This window comes from Aulonocara stuartgranti, assembly GCF_965226115.1.
Source record: "Aulonocara stuartgranti genome assembly, chromosome: 22".
NCBI classification, from domain to species: domain Eukaryota; kingdom Metazoa; phylum Chordata; class Actinopteri; order Cichliformes; family Cichlidae; genus Aulonocara; species Aulonocara stuartgranti.
In genome coordinates this window covers 35,857,639-35,880,313 of record NC_138957.1, presented here as the reverse complement: position 1 = coordinate 35,880,313, position 22,675 = coordinate 35,857,639, and the positions used below count along the sequence as shown (strand labels likewise).

The 22,675-nt window shown below is 41.7% G+C and overlaps 1 protein-coding gene across 2 annotated transcripts in view; it reads right to left on the bottom strand.

Annotated features, from left to right (window-relative positions):
* Positions 1 to 21,301, bottom strand: part of col14a1b (collagen, type XIV, alpha 1b) — a 175,906-nt gene extending 154,605 nt beyond the window's left edge. For both annotated transcript variants that reach the window (XM_082520442.1, XM_082520443.1), the window contains exons 1-4: positions 21,199 to 21,301; positions 20,834 to 20,981; positions 19,247 to 19,361; positions 10,528 to 10,644 (exon numbers count right to left, since the gene is read on the bottom strand). In XM_082520442.1, coding sequence (XP_082376568.1) covers positions 10,528 to 10,644; positions 19,247 to 19,328 — 199 coding nt within the window. In that variant the 5' untranslated portion in view covers positions 19,329 to 19,361; positions 20,834 to 20,981; positions 21,199 to 21,301. The remainder of the gene's footprint in view (positions 1 to 10,527; positions 10,645 to 19,246; positions 19,362 to 20,833; positions 20,982 to 21,198) is intronic.
* Between the last annotated feature and the right edge of the window lie 1,374 nt (positions 21,302 to 22,675).

Genomic DNA, 22,675 nt, shown 5'->3' with positions numbered 1-22,675 from the left:
TTTTACAAACCACTGAGTTGACTTGGCACCAGCACTGTTGTACCGCTACAATACAGGGTGGGCCATTTATATGGATACACCATAATAACATGGGAATGGTTGGTGATATTAAAGTCCTGTTTGTGGCACATTAGTATATGTGAGGGGGAAACTCCTCAAGATGGGTGGTGACCATGGTGGCCATTTAGAAGTCGGCCATCTTGGATACAACTTTTGTTTTTCCAATAGGAAGAGGGCCATGTGACACATCAAACTTATTGGTAATGTCACAAGAAAAACAATGGTGTGCTTGGTTTCAACGTAACTTTATTCTTTCATGAGTTATTTACAAGTTTCTCTTTGACATGTCGAAGAGGTTAACACGTGAGGAGCGGATCAAAATTGTGTTGATATCTGGTGAATGCAGTAACTGGGTCATTGCAGCAGATTTCAATGCAAGACACCCTACGTGACCACCCATCTCCCATGCTACAGTCAGCAAACTGCTTGCTAAGTTTGGTGAAACTGGTTCAGTGTTGGATTTGCCAAAATGTGGACGCAAGAAAACTGTCACTAATGAAGAAACATCAGTGGCTGTCCTAGCTTCATTCAGCGTAGCACTCGCCGCATGTCACTGGAGAGTGGATTTGTCGAACATCCCTTCGGCGGATATTAGCTACTCACAAATGGCACCCTTACAAACTCCAGCTACTGGAGCATCTCAACGAGGATGACCCAGATCAGCGCACAGAATTTGCAGAATGGGCAAAACAAAAACTGGAACAGGACCCTCAGTTCACGCAGAAGATTTTGTTCAGTGATGAGGCAAACTTTTATGTGAATGGTGAAGTTAACAAACAAAACCACCGCTATCGGTCTGACACAAACCCACATTGGATGGATCCCTCCAAGACTGTTGGAACAACAAAAGTGATGGTTTGGTGTGGTATATGGGGTACAACGATAGTGGGTCCATTCTTCATCAATGGAAACCTCAAGGCCACTGGATATTTGAAATTGCTACATGATGATGTGTTTCCCTCTTTATGCACTGAAGCTGGCACGTTCCCTGAGTTTTTCCAGCAAGATGGTGCACCACCACATTATGGGTGCCAGGTCCGAGCATTCCTAGATGAACAGTTTCCTGGAAAGTGGATTGGTCGTCGTGGGCCAGTTGAATGGCCTACGAGGTCTCCTGATCTGACCCCCTTAGACTTTTATCTTTGGGGTCATCTGAAGGCAACTGTCTATGGTGTGAAGATACGAGATGTGCAGCACCTGAAACTACGGATACTGGATGCCTGTGCTGGCATTTCTCCTGCGGTGTTGTTATCAGTGTGTGAAGAGTGGGAGAAGAGGGTTGCATTGACAATCCAACACAATGGGCAGCACATTGAACACATTTTATAAGTGGTCAGAAACCTGTAAATAACTCATGAAAGAATAAAGTTATGTTGAAACCAAGCACACCATTGTTTTTCTTGTGACATTACCAATAAGTTTGATGTGTCACATGGCCCTCTTCCTATTGAAAAAAACAAAAGTTGTATCCAAGATGGCCAACTTCTAAATGGCCACCATGGTCACCGCCCATCTTGAGGAGTTTGCCCCCTCACATATACTAATGTGCCACAAACAGGACTTTAATATCACCAACCATCCCCATGTTATTATGGTGTATCTATATAAATGGCCCACCCTGTATACTGGGCTCCTTTTGGCCATGAAGGCAGTTTAACCTGTGACTCACGCGTAGGGCAGACAAATATCTGCAGCTGCATGAATAATCGTCTGTTCAGCTGTGCTGAAACTAACCGGTGAAAAAGCCTTGAGCAAACGCTTTCAGATCTGTGAACTGCATCTGTGGGGTCAAAGCCACTTTTTCCTATTTTTGGTTCATCCTCGTACAGCTATGCTTGTGTAATATTAGCTTTACAATGCACAAAAACGTGTGCTGGTCCGAGTTAACAAGAATGCATGAAAGTTATTGCCTTTTGCAAACAGGAAAAGGGATTTTTTTTGTTTAGAAAATGTCTTTCAGTTCAAAACGTTACCTGTAACGACTCCTATGCTGAAGCTTTGCATTTACCCTCTGACTCTACATCACTTTTTATTATCAGATTAACAATAAATTTTGTCAAAAAAGGTCAATCATTTAATAAATCTGCAAAATAGAACATATTTAATTCATGTAAGCTTTGAGTGGAGGCTTCACAGACTTCCTTCTGTTCACATACCACATGAGTGTCTTACTTGAGGGCAGATGATCAACCAGCCACACCAAGCATGTCTGTTTTTAACTTTGAGTGATATCAGTTTTATGAGCGTAATGTTTGTTGGTCCTTTACTGGATCTCGAGTATTTAATGTTCTTGAACAAATTGGGCCTGTTCAAGAACACTTTACACAAGCAGATGACTTCTGATGAAGATGCGTGGTGTGATGAGATTGCCATTGACCCCGTGTTGAACACTCTGAGTTCAGTGTCTCTCGGCCATCATTACACGTGTGAAGCGTGCACACCTGCCACACACCGCTGTGCAATCTCAAAATATGCTAAAACGATCTCTTAAATTGCTCAAGAAATATTGAGAAGCCCCGGGCTTCAAAAGCTGAGGGGAGAAACTGAGGATGTGAGCAAAAATGTAATAGACTGTAAATAAAAATCATATAAAGAGTATGTGTTTAGCATCCGATTCTGCCAAACGCGCTTTGCTGTAGCAGCAGGAGAAAGTTTTGGCAGAAGTCAGCAGTTTGCAAATTGACTGTGCAGTGTAGGTTTTTGCTTCCTGGCTTGAGAGAGAGTGTACCAGATATTTACTGAGCAGTCCAAGATCATCAGAGTAGCACATGCTAATTAGTTTAAGAATTTGTGATGTAAGAAAAGTGCTTATTCTTTCTTTGCCTTTTTTTCACGAGGCTTAATTAAAATTAGCCACTTTTCCTTCTGTTCATTTCTCGTACTTTTCCTGCTGCTGGAGAACAAACGTTCCCGTTGGGATTCATAAATCTTAAACTGTCAGTTACCAAATCTAATTTCTTCTGCAGCAGCTGCTCCTTCAAATTGACTGACAGCAAAAACCAACATGATACGACGCTTTTTCAATAGCAATTGCTTCCTTGAACTTTTGACTGTCAAAAACAGCATCTTCAACCCTGAAGACATTTTAATTCAATTAAATAATAACTGGTTTGTTTCACATTTTGGAAGTAAAAAGGTAAATGACTCGAGTCTTGGGCTCAACCAGGAATAGACAAGCCTGATGAAAACCATTCGGCAGAGCTCTACAAAAACATCCCTGCTGATTAAGAAAATTAACTGCTGCTCAGTCGCTGCCTTTCCACCTTCATTACCCTCGCACCGATACCAGCGGCCTGCAGCGTGAAGATGATCGTTCCCGTCATTTGCTCCCTGCACTTAGCCCAGAAGGCACTCAGTCATCCCGGCACTTTCACTTACTTTTTAGAAATAATTTTTATCCTTTTCTTCCAAACTAAGCACTTCCTTAGGCAACATGTTGCAAAGCGGGCCTGTGCGAGCACATTTCAGAAATAAGGGCATCACGCTCTGCTAAAATGTCAAGGCTATTTGGAAACCCGTAAGACTGTATAAAAAGCCATGAATCTCGTGAGGCTGCAGTGTTCTCGACTGAGAAGTTGAAAGCTTTCTCGGCCTACAGTACAATGTGTGAAAAATGAGAAAAGGCCTCTGTGCTTAAAGGAAACTCGTGTTTCTATAATATCATACATAAGAGTGGGGCAGAACATCTGTGGTTGCCCATCGCTGTTTGATTGCTTTGCCTAATTTAGTTGTCTGCCTCTTTGGTAATTGAGCTCAGTGAATAAGTAACCAGGAACACACACATACTAACTCGCAGGACTTTTATAATCTTTTTCTTTCTCATGGTTGCTATAGGGGTCGCCGACATCTCATCCTCCTCGGTCAGACCAAAGCTTCACTCCATATTTGAATCTTCTCTCTCAGCTTCCTTCTTCTCCTTCTCTTGCCTGGCAGCTCCATCTTTGGAGCATCCTTTGTCCAACATGCCCACACCCTCCTCTGCACATGTCCAAACCATCTCACCCGTGGCTCTTTGGCTTCATCTCCAAATCGCTCAAACTGAGCTGTTCCTCTGATGTACTCCTTTTTGATCTCGTCCATTCTGGTCACTTCCAATGAAAATCTTAAGGAAAATCTTCATCTCTTCCAACTTGATTTCCTGTCTTTTTTGCAGTGCCACCAAAAAATGCATCACTGCAGGTCCCACTACCATCTTCCCTTCCACTCCTCCACTCTCTGTCACAGATCACCCCTGATGCTCATCAGCCTAAACTCTCTTCCTCACCTTCCTGTAGTGACCTGGAGGCGAGCAACAGAATATTTCACTCTCTTCTCTCGGCATCTACATCATTCATTCCTCCTTCCTCTTCAGCATACCTCCACCTCTTTACTGTGCACCTAGCCTTCCAGTACTTTTATTATTTCACTTTTATGCCAATCACTTGTTACATGCTTATACTCATGGCTATACTTATGTAGCAAGTCTACATTCCTGTGCACAACTAATTTCTGCATTCCCAAACCCATGCTCTGGGAGTTTCCTGCTAGTCATCTACCAGCAAGTTTCCATTTTTTCCATCCACACACCACAGGCAGTGCACCCTGATCGTGTAACAGCATGAATTATTCCCGTTGCTGTTCGGTTCATTAAGAGGCTGCCAGGTGTCTTTCATCTGACTTCTTCATTTTGGTCCTTTGGCTTGCCAGTTTCTTGCAGCTTAAAACAATTCCAATTAGGTGGTTTTGAATTGCTTACCAGAACAGGATTGTGTGCGTACTGCCCAACCCTTTACGCAGTGCCACAAAAACAACAACAGTAAGTAAGCCTTCAGTTTAGTCACCAAATGAAAACAGAGCCATTCTCTGAAAATACAAACAAAAAGAGAAACACGTTATGAACATGTTTTTCTTTCTTTGACAGGAGCTACAGATAGAGATTTTTTCTGGATCTGCTTCTTTTCAGTTTTATATCCAACATCCTTCTTTCCATTTGCTCTCTCTTCCTGCCTCTCCAGCTCTATCCTGGCGTCTAGTATCTCCCTCCATTTGTATTCCTGTGTCACTCCCTCCATCTGCCCAATTCTACCTTAGAGTATCAGGGGAAAGCTGCACCTTATCTGACTTTTTCTCTATTACTATGATCAAATAGACATTCAAACCCCACCAAAAGCTACAGGTTTACTTGATGCTAAGGTGTCCTTGGCTACTGAAATTCGAGATCTCCAATGCGCCCATTGGAGTGCGACTGAGACATGTTGTATAAGTGCTTCAAGTGCTCAAGGAGAGCAGATCTATATAAGACCCATATACCATCCATGCATTTCATGTTTGTTGACTATAAGCTAGAGCTGGGCGATATGAGATTTTTTCATATCACGATATGTTTTTTTCATTTCAGGCGATAACGATATCTATCACGATATAAGCCAAATAACTATATTTGTAAGATTTAAATGTGCTGTTGCTCACAAGTAAAATGTGAAATAATCAGCAGCTTGTTTTTATTTAAATATTTATTTCCCATAATAAGTTCAACAGGGTAGATGTACTTAAGGAACATGAGACTTTTTCAGATAAATAAAGGCAAATATTGCAAACTACACAAAAGGCAGCCGCTAAAGCGTTTAAGTTTCAAAATAGAACAAACAAAACAGACTAAATTGTCAATTCCACTTAGAAACAAAATATTAATTCTAAAAATAAATCTTAGTTTGTTTTACAGAAGAACAGACAAAACTGACTAACTTTTGTCAATATCAAATAAACTGAGAACTAAAAGGAAATTCTCAATCTCTCCTTGTTGTATAGCTGAGCTTTTCAAACAGTTTTAACAGTTACTTTAGTCTGACAAAAGCCGAATGACGAATTAGCGCTTCCAGTCAGAGACTGAGGCTACGTCCACACGTACACGGGCATTTTTGAAAACGGAGATTTTCCGTTTTCGTTTTAAAAAATAATCCCGTCCACACATAAAGGCAGAAATGAAGGAAAACGCTGCTATGAACATGCCAAAGCAGCAGGTGGCGCTAGATTCCTAACCGTGCAGAAATGTTGGCCAATCAGAAGTCTAGAAGCCTCGGTGGGAAAAAGTAAACAAAGCTGGGGCATAGAAGCAGAACCGAGTCGTATGTGTGGAGGGACAGTAACTGTGTGTATATGTAAGCATTTAAACACTGCAGAGAGTAGAATTAACAGTAACAGTATTGTAGAAATTCATTTCACCGAAACAATAACGTGGCGCACAGTGTGACGCATGCACCAGTTTATTGTATTTCCAGACTTGCTTTCGGCACATTTACAGTGCACGCTACTCTGTTTTTGTCAGACTTGAAATAGCTGAAATACCTTCACACTACGGAACTTCTTTGGCTCTTCCGTTCGACAATCTCTCCGGCGTTGGAACCATCATCTGTTTTCTCTTCGGTCACGCTCGGTTGATTTTTCTAGTCGGCACACTCATTTCCTCCATTACGCGCTGGCTCCATTACCCGCTGGCTGCTTCCCAAACAAACACACGTGCGGCTTGGCACTTGTGCCGTACGTAACAAGTCACGCGACGTGACGCTGCGGCTGTGATTGGTTCGGCTCTGCGCTACTTAATTTGGATTGGCTGACCTTTTTTTTTTTTTTTTTTTTTTTTTAAGAGGACGAGAGCGGCGAGGTCTATCGCGATAGCTTAATTTCTCTATCGAGTAAAAGTTATATCGCGATACATATCGTTATATCGCCCAGCTCTACTATAAGCTCTCCACGCCCCTGTTTTCTCCCCACCCGATCAGATGTCTGCCCGAATCCTTTTTTTTTTTTTTTTAAAGGGAGTTCTTCCTCCCCACCATCACCGCTTATTCAACATTCATTACCTGATGGCTCAAGTTCTGTTCCATATTTGCAGAGTTGTTCCTCATAGAAGAAAATGGTTTCTTATTTATGTTGTGGTGAACTGAACTGTGAAAAACATTGAATCTATTTGAACTGAATATTGGAAATTAAGTCAATGGCATCTTTGGCCTTACAGATTTGCTTCGTCCATCTTTAGACATTAGACATTATTTTGGAAATAAGACCAAGTTTGTAGGAAGTTGTAGCTTTTGACAGGTAGCCCCAACTACCACCAACTCTTTGCCATTTCTATGTGGTTATGCATGCACTATGATTTTAGTACATTTAGGTGCTACTTCACTGAGATGAAGAGTAGGAGCTATTTTTCTCCTCTGCTGATGATCCGTCCAAACAGCCTTTCTGATAATGTCTTTATAAATGCTCTGAAGGACGCCTCATGCTGCCCACACGTGCTGTGGGAACATTCAAACTGTGCTGTTACTGAACCAATCCTTGTAACTCTCCATCATAACGGTAACAGGACTTGGGGACAGGTTGACAGTTTTACAAGCAGCACCTTTTCCCACTGCAATAAAATATCCCTTTTTACCCTGATGTCTCCCTCAGAGGAAAAAATATCCATCGAGACGACAGATAAGAAACGGCAAAAGAAATTCTAAGAAAAATGTTGCCTCTCTGCTCTGGACACCCTCTCAATATCAGCAGCTGATTCCAAACTGGGTGTTTCAACAGAAGAGTTCACAAATCTGTTCCAGTTTTTACAGCATTTCTTGCAGTTCACCTGGGAATACTGAGGGGATTAAAAACAACACTGTTGTTCTCCAAGTTCAGCATACTCAAGCACACACACAATCTCTCTAATTAGGGCTTCGTGTTCTCCATTTCTTAATCCATTTTTATCCTCCCCACCAAATGAGACACACCTAAAATTAACCTGAATCAGAGGAAGTGTTGGCATTTATTTGGCAGCACTCTGAAGAGAGCTGAGCAGTGTTAAATTAGACTGTACAAGCTTTGAATCAAAGCGATTTGTGTATCGATAAAAATAAAACAACTATTCTCATTTAGACAGATGAATGCCCATGAAGCAGCTTTATATTTAACACTTGTTGGTAGAAAAACCTTGAACAACTCTAAAAATAAACCCAGCATTCATCTTCTCTCAGACTGGGATCCAAACTTTTTTGTCTTTTGAAGAATTTCCAGAATTTATTGTTTATGGAGAAATTGAATCATATATTTTAAATAAAATACATTCCCAAGATGCTGACACGGCTCCTATATCATCCAAATAAAAGTCTCTTTATGACACATTGAGTAGTTTATAAACTAATAACACTTGCAAACAGCAGTATGATTCAAATTCCAGGCTTTCAAGCTTTGCATCAATATAAACAGACAGTAAAGATGTCTGCAGTGCACCTGCTTCCACTAACAGTGATTAAAAAGCCTTGGCCACAAGTTTGAAACCGAGTAATACCACTTATGCATATAATCACAATGTAGCTTAGGAACTATATACAACAACTATATACAACAACTATATACACATCATCATTTTACAGCTGTAATTATCGTCAGCGTATGACAAAGAATTCCTTCCTTTAAAATGTAAAAGCAATAAAAACAGCATACGCTCCGTGATTCAAAGTCAGGAATTCAGATCAAAAAAGCAGTGCAGAGCTTTTCATTTGAAAAGCTGCATCAGGATGACAGAGTCTGTGAGAGCCAAGTAAGTATAGTGCCAGTTTACAGTCAGCTACCAGTTAATTAGGTGCACCTGGATAAAACGTATGCAGGCTTGCCCTTTAAACAAACCCTCCTTCAAGAACCTCATCGAGTCAACTTCAGAGTCATCCTGGAAACTAATTTAGCAACTCCATTTGTGCATACTGACTATAAATAAATAAATATATTAATTTCAGTGTGTCTCTATTCAATTACTTCCAAGGACACTTGCATGTAGTATCCCACATGCACTCCCCTGAAAACGATGAGAGTTCAGCAGTGTTGTTCACTCCAACAGAAATCAGCATGTTGTCTGATGCAACATAAAGCAACGAGGTACCGAGCTGTACCTCCTGACTGGCTGTGCGGTTAAGTGTCCAAACCGAGACGTCTGTGCTCCAGTTTTGTGAGTGAAATTGTGAGAGAAGCAATTTTTAAAAAGAACAGAATAAATAAAAAAATCTTCCTTCTTTCATCACGCAGCCAAGATGCCAACTACTGAGGATGTGAGGTGCACAGCGCTGCTGTGGGGAAGTCTTCACTTATGTACACACAGATGCAGCTGAACTGGATACAAAATAAATCCCGTTGTCATCAATAAAACCTCAGATTCAGCCAAAGCTTTGCCGTACCAGTGTTCAGCTGGACGTCGTTTTACAGAGCTGTAAAAGCCAAACGCGTCAAAGCCTTAATCAATAAATCAAGAAAATGTCAGCCGCAACCAACCACAGGCTACCACGCTGGCCACACGAACAGCTCCAGTATCAGTTCTATCAGATCCTGTGTGTGGTTACGTGTCTCTCTCTGCACAGTGAGTTATGAACCTGCATGCAAGCGAAAACCGCATAAAAAGGTCGATTTGTTTCCCCTCAGGGGAAGAAGTTCAACTGCTGTGCTCCGCCGTGCATAGCTAGAATTTTTTGTCCCACAAGCAAAAGACAAATACCGCATTGTTAAAACATGATTTATGAAAAGACATCATTCATATTAATTTGCAGATGCATTAATCTGCATCTGTTTTTCATTTCAGAGCACTTTTTTGTCATTTGAGAACAAAACCGGTGCAGCTTTTTACTGCTCCTGCTGACGGTGATTGGTCTTTAATGACACGCCTTCCTGCAGCCATCACTGCTGAGGGACCCTTGAGCAAAGCACGAGACAGCCGATCCATCACAGAGGTGTGACTGTGGGCAGCTGTGTGAACACCAGAGAAGATTGCGAATTCCTCGTCAAATTTCCCGGACAAATCAAGTCTAAACTGGAAGGTCTCTGCAGCAGCTCTGTGCAAAGGTGAAGCCTGAAAGCGCTCAGCCTGTGGCGCGTGGTGTGGGATTGTCATGTTCAAAGAATTTGCTAGTTTATTCATTTTGTTTGATTTTTGCAAATGATGAAGCACAAAGCTGCAGATTCAGTCTGATATCCCACTCTCACAGCAGTCATCATATCACACTTCAGTTCACATCGTCTCTCCCAACTTAGCAAATTTCTCACTAGGTGTAGCAACTTTCCCGTCAGGAGGAGTGTAGAGAAAAGTTTAGGGCTCTCGCTGCGCCACACCGGAGGTCAGCACAGGGACAGATTTCTCTCTGCGAGCAGCTCACAGCGGGGCCGAGAGACAAAAGACGCATTCTGTGGCTCCGCAAGCGATTGTTAAAATCACAGCACAGCCATCATCGTAAACGAACCACACTGTGGCAGAAAAACTAATCGTGTGTGATTTTTGTAAGCAGCCTCCAGCAGTGGCCAAAGCTTTAAGTCTGCTGACTGCTGCCGAAAAAGTTAATCAAACCAACAAACTAAACAACTAAATGTGATAGTCACCGTCAGACCCAAACCAATTTCCCTCTTTTTAACGATGAAGCTACTAATAACAGGTGGAGACAGTGTAGGCACAGACTCAGGATCAGTTCTGGATCTTACCTGGTCGTGTGGTGTAAATGACTTTGTAGCTTTCAAACTGTCCTTTGGGTTCTTTCCAAGACACGTGCAGCTTGGTGGGGCTCAGGACTTTGGTACGAAGCCTTCTTGGTGATGAAACTAGACATAAAAAAAACCAATACACAGCTTTACACAATAACTGTCAGTTTGATATTTAGTGTATAAATGTGCAGAATGAGTGGTTATAAAACTCCTTATCATGCACCATCAACATCCAATATTTTGCTGTAATATTGGAAATGAAACTGATGTCATCATTAATTTATTAGTAGATTGTGTCCATAACAATGGATGGAGTTCAATTTAGCCGACTGCGCGACATGGTGTCATACAGCTGCAGGAAAACGTTTCAGTCCTTTCAGATTTCCACATTTCTAATTAAAGACGACCTAAAGCATCATGTGATTTGCATCACTTCCTCCAAATAAAATGCTCAAAAAGTACAGAAAGTTAAGTTTATGTGTCATCCAGTCACAAAAAACCTCTGGCTTTTTGATCTTCAGCAAAAATTCTAAGAACTAAGAATAGCTTTGAGCACCACTACTCCTCTGTAGCTACCAAACTGATACATTTACACTCTTTTGCCTTTGTAAATATGTAACATCAAAATATAACTTACTGGGTTACATTTGATTAGTCTCACAGGACTGTTGGTGATTCACACAGATAAAGATTCTGTCAGTTGTAATATTCACCTATTGTGTATGTGCAGGTATAATTTTATAAATTCAATATTCAAAAATAAAAAAAACTCCTTTGCATCTATTTTTTGTGACAAAAAAAATGATGGATCAATATAATCAGCTGCCTTTCCATGAGCCTTTCACCTCCAGCAGACTCCACCCTCATGGTGTTTTGCTCTCCGCCTGCTGCATCTTCTGGTTGGAACTACTCTTCAGCTCAAAGATGGCGGAGCTGGAGTCCGTACGATCTTTACACGACAGACTCACTGAAGAAGCAGCAGAAGGATAGCCAGCTGACAGAAAAACAAGGAACAGGAAGAGCTGGGGCTAGCTGACATTTCAAAATAAGAGCAAGGAACCTGTCCACTTCTAAACTGAGCAAGGTTGGCATTCTTTTGGATCATTTTGGCAGCTGTTAATTTATGTCTACGTATATCTGGTAAACACTGAATTCTGTGAAAAAATGATGATTTTTTAGTTCATATTTATGCAAAAATATCTCACCAAAAACTTTCCCCTGCAACTGTACGCAACAAAACGTTTCCCCTTAATTAGTCACATAGAGCATCGGCGCTCAGGAAGTTTTACAATCTGCACGTTTCACAGAATCTGCTCTCCGTCTGTTTTACTTCAACACACTCGTTCATCCGCTGAGCGCAAAACACAACTGTGACTGACTCGAGTTAGATTGAACTCCCTCCAGAGTTATGATGGCGTCGAGGCAGGCGATCCATCTGTGCTTTTAAACCGTAAGGAAAGAGGAGAAAAAAATAAGGAAGGATAAATTGTATCTCATCCAAGTAGAGGATACACATCAGAGAGATTAGCTTGCACAGATGTCACATTAAAAAAAAGCCCCAAAAGTCCCATTTTCCTCCTTTTCCTCATCCTCGTCTTCCTGCTCTGTGCTTGTCTCCTGTCTGCATCAAAGCGACACCCCTGCCTCTCATCCTGATTAGTTGTTGTCCCCGTCCGCACCCTAGAGGGCTACATATCCCCCCTTTCCCGCCTTCCATTCTTCACCTATATTCATTTTCTCCAGCTTACGTGCTCACTGTCACCTCATCTGTCCCCGAGTTGTATTCCATATATCCTTGCTTGTCCTGATCTCATTTTCTTTCCCTTTTTATTATTTTTTTCTGCATCTGTGCTTTGAAATATGTCAGGGTGAGAAGAGGATAACAAAAAGGAGGGAATGCGACTTCTTTTTAACTGTTAAGAGAAAAAATAACAAAGGAACCAAAAGGAAAGACGCTGGAATAGCATCTCCACACTATTCCTCTCCTGTCCTCAGCAGGAGCACCTGATCCACTGAGCTGCACAATGTCCACACACACTTTACAATGGCCTCAACCTGTGCACAAAACCTCTGAAAGGTCAACAACACTGCATTGGGAGAACTTTGTTTTCACAGTTCACCAAGCGTGTATGTGGCGTTGTTGTGTTTTTGCATAGACGCTGGTTTAAAACACAGGGATAAGGCTATTGTAAAGCACTGCAACGGCAGAAACCACATTTCCAGAGTCAACAACCAAAACAGCCTATCATTTCCACACCAGCAGCGCCAAATCCCAGATAATAAATATGTATTATTCCCCAGTTTACTTTGGTTAACTGTGGAAAAAAAAGAAAAGCCAGGGGGTGGAAAATAAGATATGAAACCCACAAACTCGTCTCTGTGTTTGTGTACTCATTATGAGGTGAGCCATCTGCTGCTGCCGACTTCTTTAAATACCTACACGGAGATTGACGCCTGCTGTAGCTCAAAAGCTCAAGAGCGGAGTAAACAAGAGCCTTGTAAGAATGGTTCACCCAAAAAAACCCAAACTGTGGGTAAAGTCACCTCTTACAGAATTCTTTTACTGCTTTATATCTGCATGTGTGCATGCCGCTTTCTCCAGGTGTAACATGATAACGTATATCAATGTTAAACATGAAACTGGCACGTTTGAAGAGAAAGTAACAGTTTTAGGTCGATTTAGATGGCAATCAAAGATTTAGTCAAGCCGATAAGGCTCATCACCCCAATCCTCTGCAGCATTTTGAGTGAACCACCTCTTTATGCAAAGAGATTATCTGCAGAAAACTACTCATGTAGGTATACAAAGAAACTTGAGCTCAGCACAGGAAGGATAATCCTGATTTTAGTGGAGAAGATATGAAGCTGGTGCATTCCACAGCAGACAAATATACAGAAACACACATAAGGAATACAGTACCAGTGATTGCACCAACCTGCGGATGAGAACGAGGGCTGCATGGGATTTCGGCTCAGGTATTACAGATCTCTGTCTTGGAAACAAAGGATGCTCTCTCGTCTGAAGAGAGCTGCTCAAATCCCAAATGATTCGAGAAGCAGATTTCGCACGGCTCTGTTTGTAGTGTGGTTGAACTCGGTCGCGTGTTCCCGTGTGCCACATCTGCATATGTGTGCATTAATTATGTATACGTGTCCGCAGCTGGAAGCAAGTGTTTTCTGATGTTTCCACATTAAAAAAAACATTCTTCATGCATTTTGTTCCGGGGAACTCAGGTGGTTGTTTTGAAACCTGCCGATTCCTTTGCAGCTCCATGCACACATGCCTTTTACACACACACTCACAGAAAGCCGTGGATCTTCTCTGCAGGATTGTATTATCACGCAGAGACAAGTATTGGACGGCGAGCGAAGAGCCTGGTGACGACAAAAGGCCTCACCAGTAGAGATGGGAACTTAATTCTCATCTATTTTTCATGGAGAATCCTGTGCAAACAGCCGAGGATGGAGAAGGGCCCCACCGCACCCTCCGCGAGCGGTGTGGCAAGCCGGAAGTGCAAAGTTTGAAGTGCATTTAAAGTCAGTGAGAGCAGACTAAAAGGGCAATATTAGGCAAAAGGGCAACAGTGAGCAGAGAGGAAAGAATAAGGAATGAGAAGGTTTAACAGGAACTATTAAAAAACAAGCTGGAGAGTTTTCTGCAAATCAAAGTCACTTTGAAAAATACTCTGACACTGAGGTTCTTGTTACCAAACACACTCTCATCTTAAAGATGCAACACAGGACATTTTAACACCATTTTTACACATCGGGATAATTACTGCACAGCACTCCTTATTTTTCCTTCCCATACCTAACACCACGGCTTGAGGTGGAAAAAGGTCTTTAATTGTTTTACACCACAAAACAAGAAAGCAGTGCTGAAGGCAAACTGTGCTGTCAGTGACGGAAATGAATATTGGAGCTCAACAGGTTTGAGTCACTGCTCATTTCTTTTGCTAGGAAAATGGGAAAAGCTAGGGGTGTCCAACTCCAGTCCTCGAGGGCCGGTGTCCTGCAGCTTTTAGATCACCCTGGGTCAACACACGTGGATCAAGTGATTAGTTCATTACCAGCCTCTGGAGAACTTGAAGACATGTCGAGGAGGTAATTTAGCCATTTGAATCAGCTGTGTTGGATCAAGGACACATCTAAAGCCTGCAGGACACCGGCCCTCGAGGCCTGGAGTACCCCACCCCTGGCTCAGACCCTCTTAGGAAAGCTGTCTGACTATTTGTTTAACTAGTCTTCAGGAAAATTTCTCCAGGCTTCTTCAAGGACATTCAAAGTTCTCATTTGGATGTTGGCTGTCTTACGTTTCACTCTATGTTAAGATCACTCCACACAGCTTCCATCATGTTGTGGAGCCCGCTCATTGACTGGTCCAGGTATCCCTTACTGCACTGGCAGTGTGTTTTGTGATACTGACTTTGCAATCAGACACTAGAGAGTTACTGTCCGAGACCGTTTGATGCTTTAGTGAACAATGAATGGATGGACTGAAGAACCAGACGTATCTCTCAGGTCTCGTGTCCTGTCTTTTAGATACTTTTCACTTGCTGTAAATAGTTTTCTTTTGAATCTTGCTTCTTCGTCTCCCACACTTGTTCAATTTCCTCAGTGTTTTTTAATGACACACTGCCGAGATACGCCAAGATTTCAGTGAACATTTTGGGAATCAGCTTGTTGGTGCAAAAATGCCATTTTATGCCTGTCAAACTGTTATCTTTGGCATTTTCTGTAGTTTCAACTAAAGAAATGGGAACAAATCATATGGTTTGTGACAGGCTGTAACAAAGTGGCTTAAAATACAATGTAAAAATGTCTGTTTGCTAAGATGTTCCCTTGGGTTAGATCACTTTTATATGCTTGAATGAATCATAAGTCAGCATTAAGTGGCTCAACAAATCTCTGATAATGGTAAGTTACAAAGACGGGTCTGAAAATGAATAAAAAAGTAACCAATGTCTAAAAAAAAACAGTGAAAGACAGTCAAGACTTTTGCAAGTAACATCTCAATAAACAATAACTATTATGATGATAATCTTATAATTATTTATTTGATAACTTTGGCAGTCCTACCATCATTCCACACGTTTCATTCCCTTTAATCCCAGAAGTTCTCTTAACTAAACCCTTAAAATGACTTCAAAATAACGTTGGCATTTGACCACACTCATCATGCCTGTTCCCCCCCCCCTGGGTTTAGATACCTGCTCCTTTATGTCTGCAGGCAACAAAGAAATGAAAAGCTCCTCCAAAGCTGGGACTGAGCCTTTGAAATCATTCTTTGACCTTTTTTTTTTTTTTAATGACAGGTGCTGAGCTCGAGGGTAATTTAAGACAAGCGCAGAGTAATTTCTTAAAACAGCCTCAACTTTAACATGAAAAGCTGAGGAATGGCTATAATATATCAGAAACAAATTCATATCTATTTAAATTATCCATAGATATGAAGCAAAGGAACCATTTCCACTTATTTATTTTTTTATTTTTTCTTTGTGCCATAAAGTTTCTTCTTCTCTGCAATAAATCAGAGCCATTGCAGTGAGCAGTTTCACTTGTGGGAGCTGTCCAAGCTGCTCGGAAACCTTTAGCTCTTCCCAGGTCACTGCTGTAGCCGAGGCTCACGCACTATAGCCTCTTCACTGAGGAATGCTGCGGTTTCTCTCAGTTTACTCGCACTTTAGCCAAACCCTAGCAACTCTCCTTATTGTGAAAGAGTTATTCTGTTGTTTACTAGACTTATTCTCTCTGCAGAGCGACGGGTGAATATGGACATTATCCCTCCAGGCTTATCAGGGTAATATCCTCACTAAAGGAATTGATCTGTTCCAGTGCAAAACATTTTGAAAACCTTCAAAAAAGCATGTTTGGTGAATTTTGCTTATTTTTGTCCAGAACACGGACTCACAAAAGACAGCGTTTCACTTCCTGTTCACTTTCTCAAGTTTCTCTTCCTCAAATGTTTCACATCAAGAGTTTTACTTCCCAGTTATCATATATAGAATAAAATAATCATAATGTAATAATGTTCATGGTAATGAAAAGAAGCCTTGGTGTCACAATTTAATACACCGAGGCGACGCAGAGTTTCTCAACATATTGTTGTAAATAAGAAGGAAAACCACCATTGTACTCTAACACTCGGCTTTGTCACTATTCAACAATATCAGACACCACAAACATAAAAAGTGTCACTTTTGTGGTTGAATATATTAATCGTGTCGAGCTAATTAAAAATATGACTGAATGAGATTAGAGTTGGATTAATATGAAACACAGTGCAGGGTAAAGGGTGGGTGGGCAAGCAGACCGCCCATGTACTGTCCTAGCTTTAGTGACTAGCTTCCAGCCAATCATGACGAGGTATACCCGAGTCACCTGGTAGCGGGCACAAAGGTAAACCAACTACGGTAAGCTCATTTTCACACAGGACGAACTTTCACACTCTCAACATGCTATTATGGCGTGGCACAGCATCGGCCCAAGTCCTGAGTGTGTGGCTGTGGAACAGCACCAAGCTTTGGTTTTCAGCAGGTTTAGAAACACTTCATGTTCAGTGTTGCCAAAAACCTTTGAACGTTAGCCAAAGCAGAAGGTGTTTGGATGGAGCGCAAGTACCTGACTGTGTTCAAAGCAAAACACTTTTGAGTATGTTAGAGGGTGTTTTTCCCCACCAGACGTGACGCTCGACACATTAAGGCTGATTCCAAACTTCATCTGAGATCCATGTGGTCAGGTCAAACTCATTCAGCTCAGCCAATTCAAGACACGTCATGAATATCAATCAGTCATTTTCATTCTTGACAAAAGGTCAAGAAAAATATGGTGTTTAAGGTTGTTCGTAATGGTGTTAAGATGAAGAGTCATCTCTCACTAACAAGGTAATATATTCAATCCTAAATGGGTTAAACAGGGTGAAAGACAACGTCGGCATGTAGAGTGATTTAAAAAAAGAGGGAAAACAACACAAACAGCTGCTGATTTAAGAGTCATGGTGAAGCATGTTGATAAACTTGATCAAATTTAGATTCGGGACTTTTGAAGATCTCACAGCTTCTAACAAGGGTTACACAGACATTTGTCACTGTCATTTCAACACTCCACGGTAACTCATAAATAAGATGAACACGTGTATTTTTTAACACTGTGACAAAACGTGCCACAGCAAAGCGATTCGGCTAAGCGACGGCAAAACTGGTTTTCTCATTCCGACTTTGGCATCGAGGCTTTTCCCAGAGAAACAGACAAAAGGATCAAGAGAATAAAAACAACCTTTTTTCCAGAACAAAGCTGCACATCGAAACAGTCACAGTGAAATTCAGATATGTGACCTGCTGAGTAAAACTGTGGCTGCAAAGTATAACAGCTTCACATTTAGAGAGCGGGACCACACTGAGGTTTATCCAACCAGCAATTAACTTTAGGAGAACGCTAAAGCACAAAAGGTTCTGCAGGCTTTCTAGCCATTTGATACCATTATGATATCAACCTCGACTTTTTATGGCTATATTTGGTCCTGATATGGAGACCCCTCGCTGGGCTTCTTTGACACCAAAACGGTGAGCCCAAGAAAATTCTGCTGGATGTTACCATCATGGAAAGCCTGCAAAACCCCGTTTTCTCTGGCAATGATCCATCCATTCTGATGTTATCAGCCCATTAAACGCATGTTATCAGTCAGTATCAGCCCATACATGTCAATGATATGCAGTCATCAGTAGCACTTTTCGAGCTTTGGCATCTTTTTGTACCAATCAATAATACTGTCTTTTATTCTATACACTTTCATTACCGTGTCGTTTACGGCCCATTCAGACTTACCAATGAACCTGCGATGCATGTCTTTGGAGTACCAACCCAAAGACATGCATGATACTACACCATCTAGCAGCTTACTAGGCTGTTATCCATGAGGGAGAAAGACAGATTGGAGATATAGGAGACCTCTAGTGGTTGCAAAAAGGAGTGCATGGAAAATCTCCGTTCGTGCTATTAACTAGCTTTGTAGGATAGCTTTAAATATGTGAAAGGGTGCACATGACTATTATTTATTTATTTTAAATTGGCCATGCTAGTTTCCCCATCTCAGTGCTGTATACACTTTTTCAATCATTTTATCTTCTTTGTCAGGTCCACATTCTCTTTTGAAGAAATTTGTAACTTTGGGTTACAAATGAAATCCCTACAACATCCAAATGTAACTTTTCACCTGGAAACACTTTGACCATTACTCCCATTTAACAGTGTGAAAGGAACAAGGAACGTCATATGTAGGAGGCCACCTACAGGCGACATGTTTGGGACTGATAAGGTCCAATCAGTGGAATGATGAGATTTAAAAGAAAGTGGAAGACCTTGTATGGCCTGTGTTCAACACTCACTAAATCCTGGCTTCTATAAGTAACAGTCTGGGGAAGTCAGTGGATGGATGTAGCTTTGCAAAACCTTGGACTGAAAATCCAGACTAGTCCTTACTAGTCCTACATCGTCAGGTAGCCCCGTTCCTCGCTCTTCTACACAGGAGAAAATCTATACATGTGCAAATCCTGACAGTTTAGCACACGGTCTGAAAGCTCTGGCTTTCCCTGTGGGGTATCATTAGGGAACTTCATGGTTAGGCCTGCCGGGCTGTGTATAAAAAGCTCTGCTTGGGCCCAGTGTGGTGAACTGGGATTGTTGATTCTTGAGTGGACAGCAGGACAGCAGTGATACTTACCTTGGCCTTGTGCTGTGTGAGGGAACACAGAGATGAGAAAGAAGCCCAGCAGGCAGAGACTCAGTCTGACTGTGAACCACATCCTGATACCAGCAGACCGAAGGACACGATACACCTGATTGGTAAAGCAGTACAAGAGGAGAAAGCAGACAACAGGGTGGAAAAAAGAGGAAGTAAAAAAAGAAATGAACGAGCAGGAAAGGACGGGTCAGGGCGTGAGATTAGGAGGCAACAGAACAGGAGTCAGACAACCCAGAGAGGATGACAAAGGAGGTAAAAGAACGGAGTAGAGAGAGGTGAAAGAAAGAGGAGCAGAAAGGAAAGAATGAGGAAGAGGACAAAGCAGGATGTGAGGGAGGATGGAGTAGTGCAAAGATAAGAAAAAGGAGGGAGGAGGAGAAGGGGGAGTGAGAAAGGGAGCCATGGCAGAGGAAGGTGAAGAAGATGAAGACATGGAGAAAAACATCATGTCATCCTGTTATCATAAGTTAAATTCAGTCATTTCTGTCCATGTTTATGAATCCATTCACAGTTAAAACACATTCATATTCTGAATGTGCAGAAATATGAAGGCAGACGTGTTTGTGGAGCTTTGCACTGAGATCTTAATGGAGATGTGACGATGTGATCTCTGGGCCACTGCAGGACTACAGTGCCCCTCCCATCACATTCCTTTGGGTTGTGACTGTGTTAAGTGTCTTTCTATGCTTACTGTCACAATTTTCACCCCACAGCAGGACATTGCAAAGTATTTTTTTATCAATGTAAAAGAAATAATGTGGTAAATTCTAAACATTTATAGAACTGAGTTATTACTCAAATATAATACTTCTGTAAGAATTTCAAGGTAAATAAAGTAAAGCATGTTTACTCCTGCAAATGTCTGAGGGAAACATTCAAAAAATGTATTAAATAATACAAATAAAAATAATTGCAGTTACTTGTTCGTTACAGCACCTACACGTTTGTCTCAGAAATGGCTGTGTCTGTTTCTAATATTCGGTTCTTTAGCCAATTTTCTGATATTTTTGATGTGATATATTCATCGCCCCAGTATTAAGACCAACCGTTTCTGCTGCCATCAAACAGATTTTGCTACTGAGAGCAATACTGCTTTAATATTTCTGAAGAAATTAAAGTTAAAAAAGAGAAAACAAATATTTAATGTCCAGTTTTTGTAATAATGCAGGAAGGACTTGGGCTGTTAGGACGCTGATCAGCTTCTAACACGTGTTAGGCACCGCTGAAGATCTGCTGGGGTCGTGAATACACTGACAGCTAAACCAGCTCCTCAGTGAGGAGAAGCCCGGACGCTGCGCGTTCAGTGGAATCGGCTTTTGCGCACTCCTGCACAGCCACCCGGTGCTAACAAACACTATAACACATGCTACGCCATCTCTCTCCGCACCTCTTAATTACAGTAAATAAAAGCAGCGGAAGTTTCTTAATTGAAAAGAGCGCAGGTGAGGTCTGCACGCTGCGCCACCCGCAGCACCACAGCGCGTGGAAGTGGGGAGAAAAGGGTCGCAGATTTTCAAAGCTGATTTCGGAACAACTGTGCGGCGTGTGAATAAAGAGCAGCTTTACCTTCTCAGTTCATAAGTTTGCAGGTTCCGCGGCTCTCCTCCTGACAGCTGTGTGGCGAGCTCAGCAGTCCCCACAGCGACTCTGATTCACACTGTTCACCAACTCCGCTCTCGACCCCGAGACAAGTTACACGGAGTGCTGCGCGGGACTGCCGATTCAAAATTTCAAAATAAAGTTACAAACTTGCTACAACATGTTTCATCCTTCTTGGCCAGTTTCGTATTATGCAGAAGGAGCCAGTGCGCACCAGAACAATAAACATGACGACGCTGCTGTGATTCTGATGTCGTCTGAACTCGCTTTGATTGGTCCAGTTTTGCAGTATTGAATATTAAAATAGTAGTACATACAAAACACACGCTTACGTGTTGTATATGATGTAGGACGATGAATCCAGTTCAACAGAATCTGAAGGACCCACAAACCATTACCAGCCTCCCAGTGAGCCGCTGCTGAGCAAACACGTGAACATGTTTCAGCTCCGAGCTCCAGCTGGTGCATTTATGTAGACCTTAGTAAAGACACAGGCACGCGCTGCAGTCCAGAAGCTATGAAAGGAAAAAGTCCGAAACAAACAAACAAACAACAACATACTTTCAAAGTTCTTGTTTAGTTAGTTTGTTTTAAGTGTTTTACAGGAAGTTGAGTTTAACTTGTGTCGTTATCTAAAGAGATTAAAGGTAGAAATAAATCTACTGGAAAAGAGGCAAATTATTTATTGTGTATTTATTTTATAATTAGAGTCTGATTTCTTTTTAGAGATCTGTTTCTCATCCTGTATTCACTGCCCGTCATTTTATAGACGGTCAGATTCGGATTTTAAACAGGTTTTTGCGTCCTCTCATTACTCAGATGAGCTACATGTAACGTATAACAGACCTGGAGCAGGGCTCGATGCGCGTTACAGTCTCTCTTTTAATTTGAAGGTAAAAGTGTCTCACTTCCCACCTCTCTGTGGTACTTTGTATCCAAGTTAACTTCTTCCGTAAGACTCCCTTCAGTTGAGACTTGCAGTGGATTGATGGGTGTTTCCCGCTTCATTCACCATCCACGCCTGCAGCTATTCATTCCTTTTACCTCATTTAAAGCGAGACGAGGCAGCAGAAAAATGCGTTTGAGCGGCAGGCAGATTGAGCACCGACAGGAGCGAAATGTGTGTTTCTGTGACCCCTGGGTAAATGCTCCGAGACGCCCAATATGATCCTGTTAATATGCCTCCTTCAGTTTGGGGCAGGTGGCTCGTTGTAAATCTAAAAATCCATGACAAAGGAAGATGAATGGGACTTTCTTTGCGAAACATTATTGGCTGAATAGCAACTGTCACTAAGATCCATTGGAGGGTGGTGAAGGCACAAATGAGCTGTAGCTATGGCGAATTAAAAATTAAACATCTGCATTTATTCCCTCTTCATCTGAGAAAGAGAAACACAGAAGGCAGTAATTTATAGCTTATATAAAACGGAATAAAACCGAATGTCGAAACAGACAATTTCATTACTGTTTTGAAAAATATATTCTCATTTTGAAGTTGATGCCTGCAGCATGTTGGAAAAACAAACAGAAAGGTGCTGGATGAGCTTTGTCTTCACAACACTAGATGTTCAGGAAGTGATGAGGCCCAGTTTTCACAGTTTTCTCCAGCTGTAGGATTTTAAAATGTACTGCACAGTCATGCATGCAGAATGTGTGACTTTTGTCATCTGCTCAAAAACCCAGCTGCAAACAGTTTACCGTTAATGGCGTCTTCACAGGTGTGCAGGCTGCTGTGCCATGTTCAGTTCTGATTGGTCAAACCCAGGACAGTTTTGCGCGCTCTCTTTATTAAACGAGCTCAGAGACGCA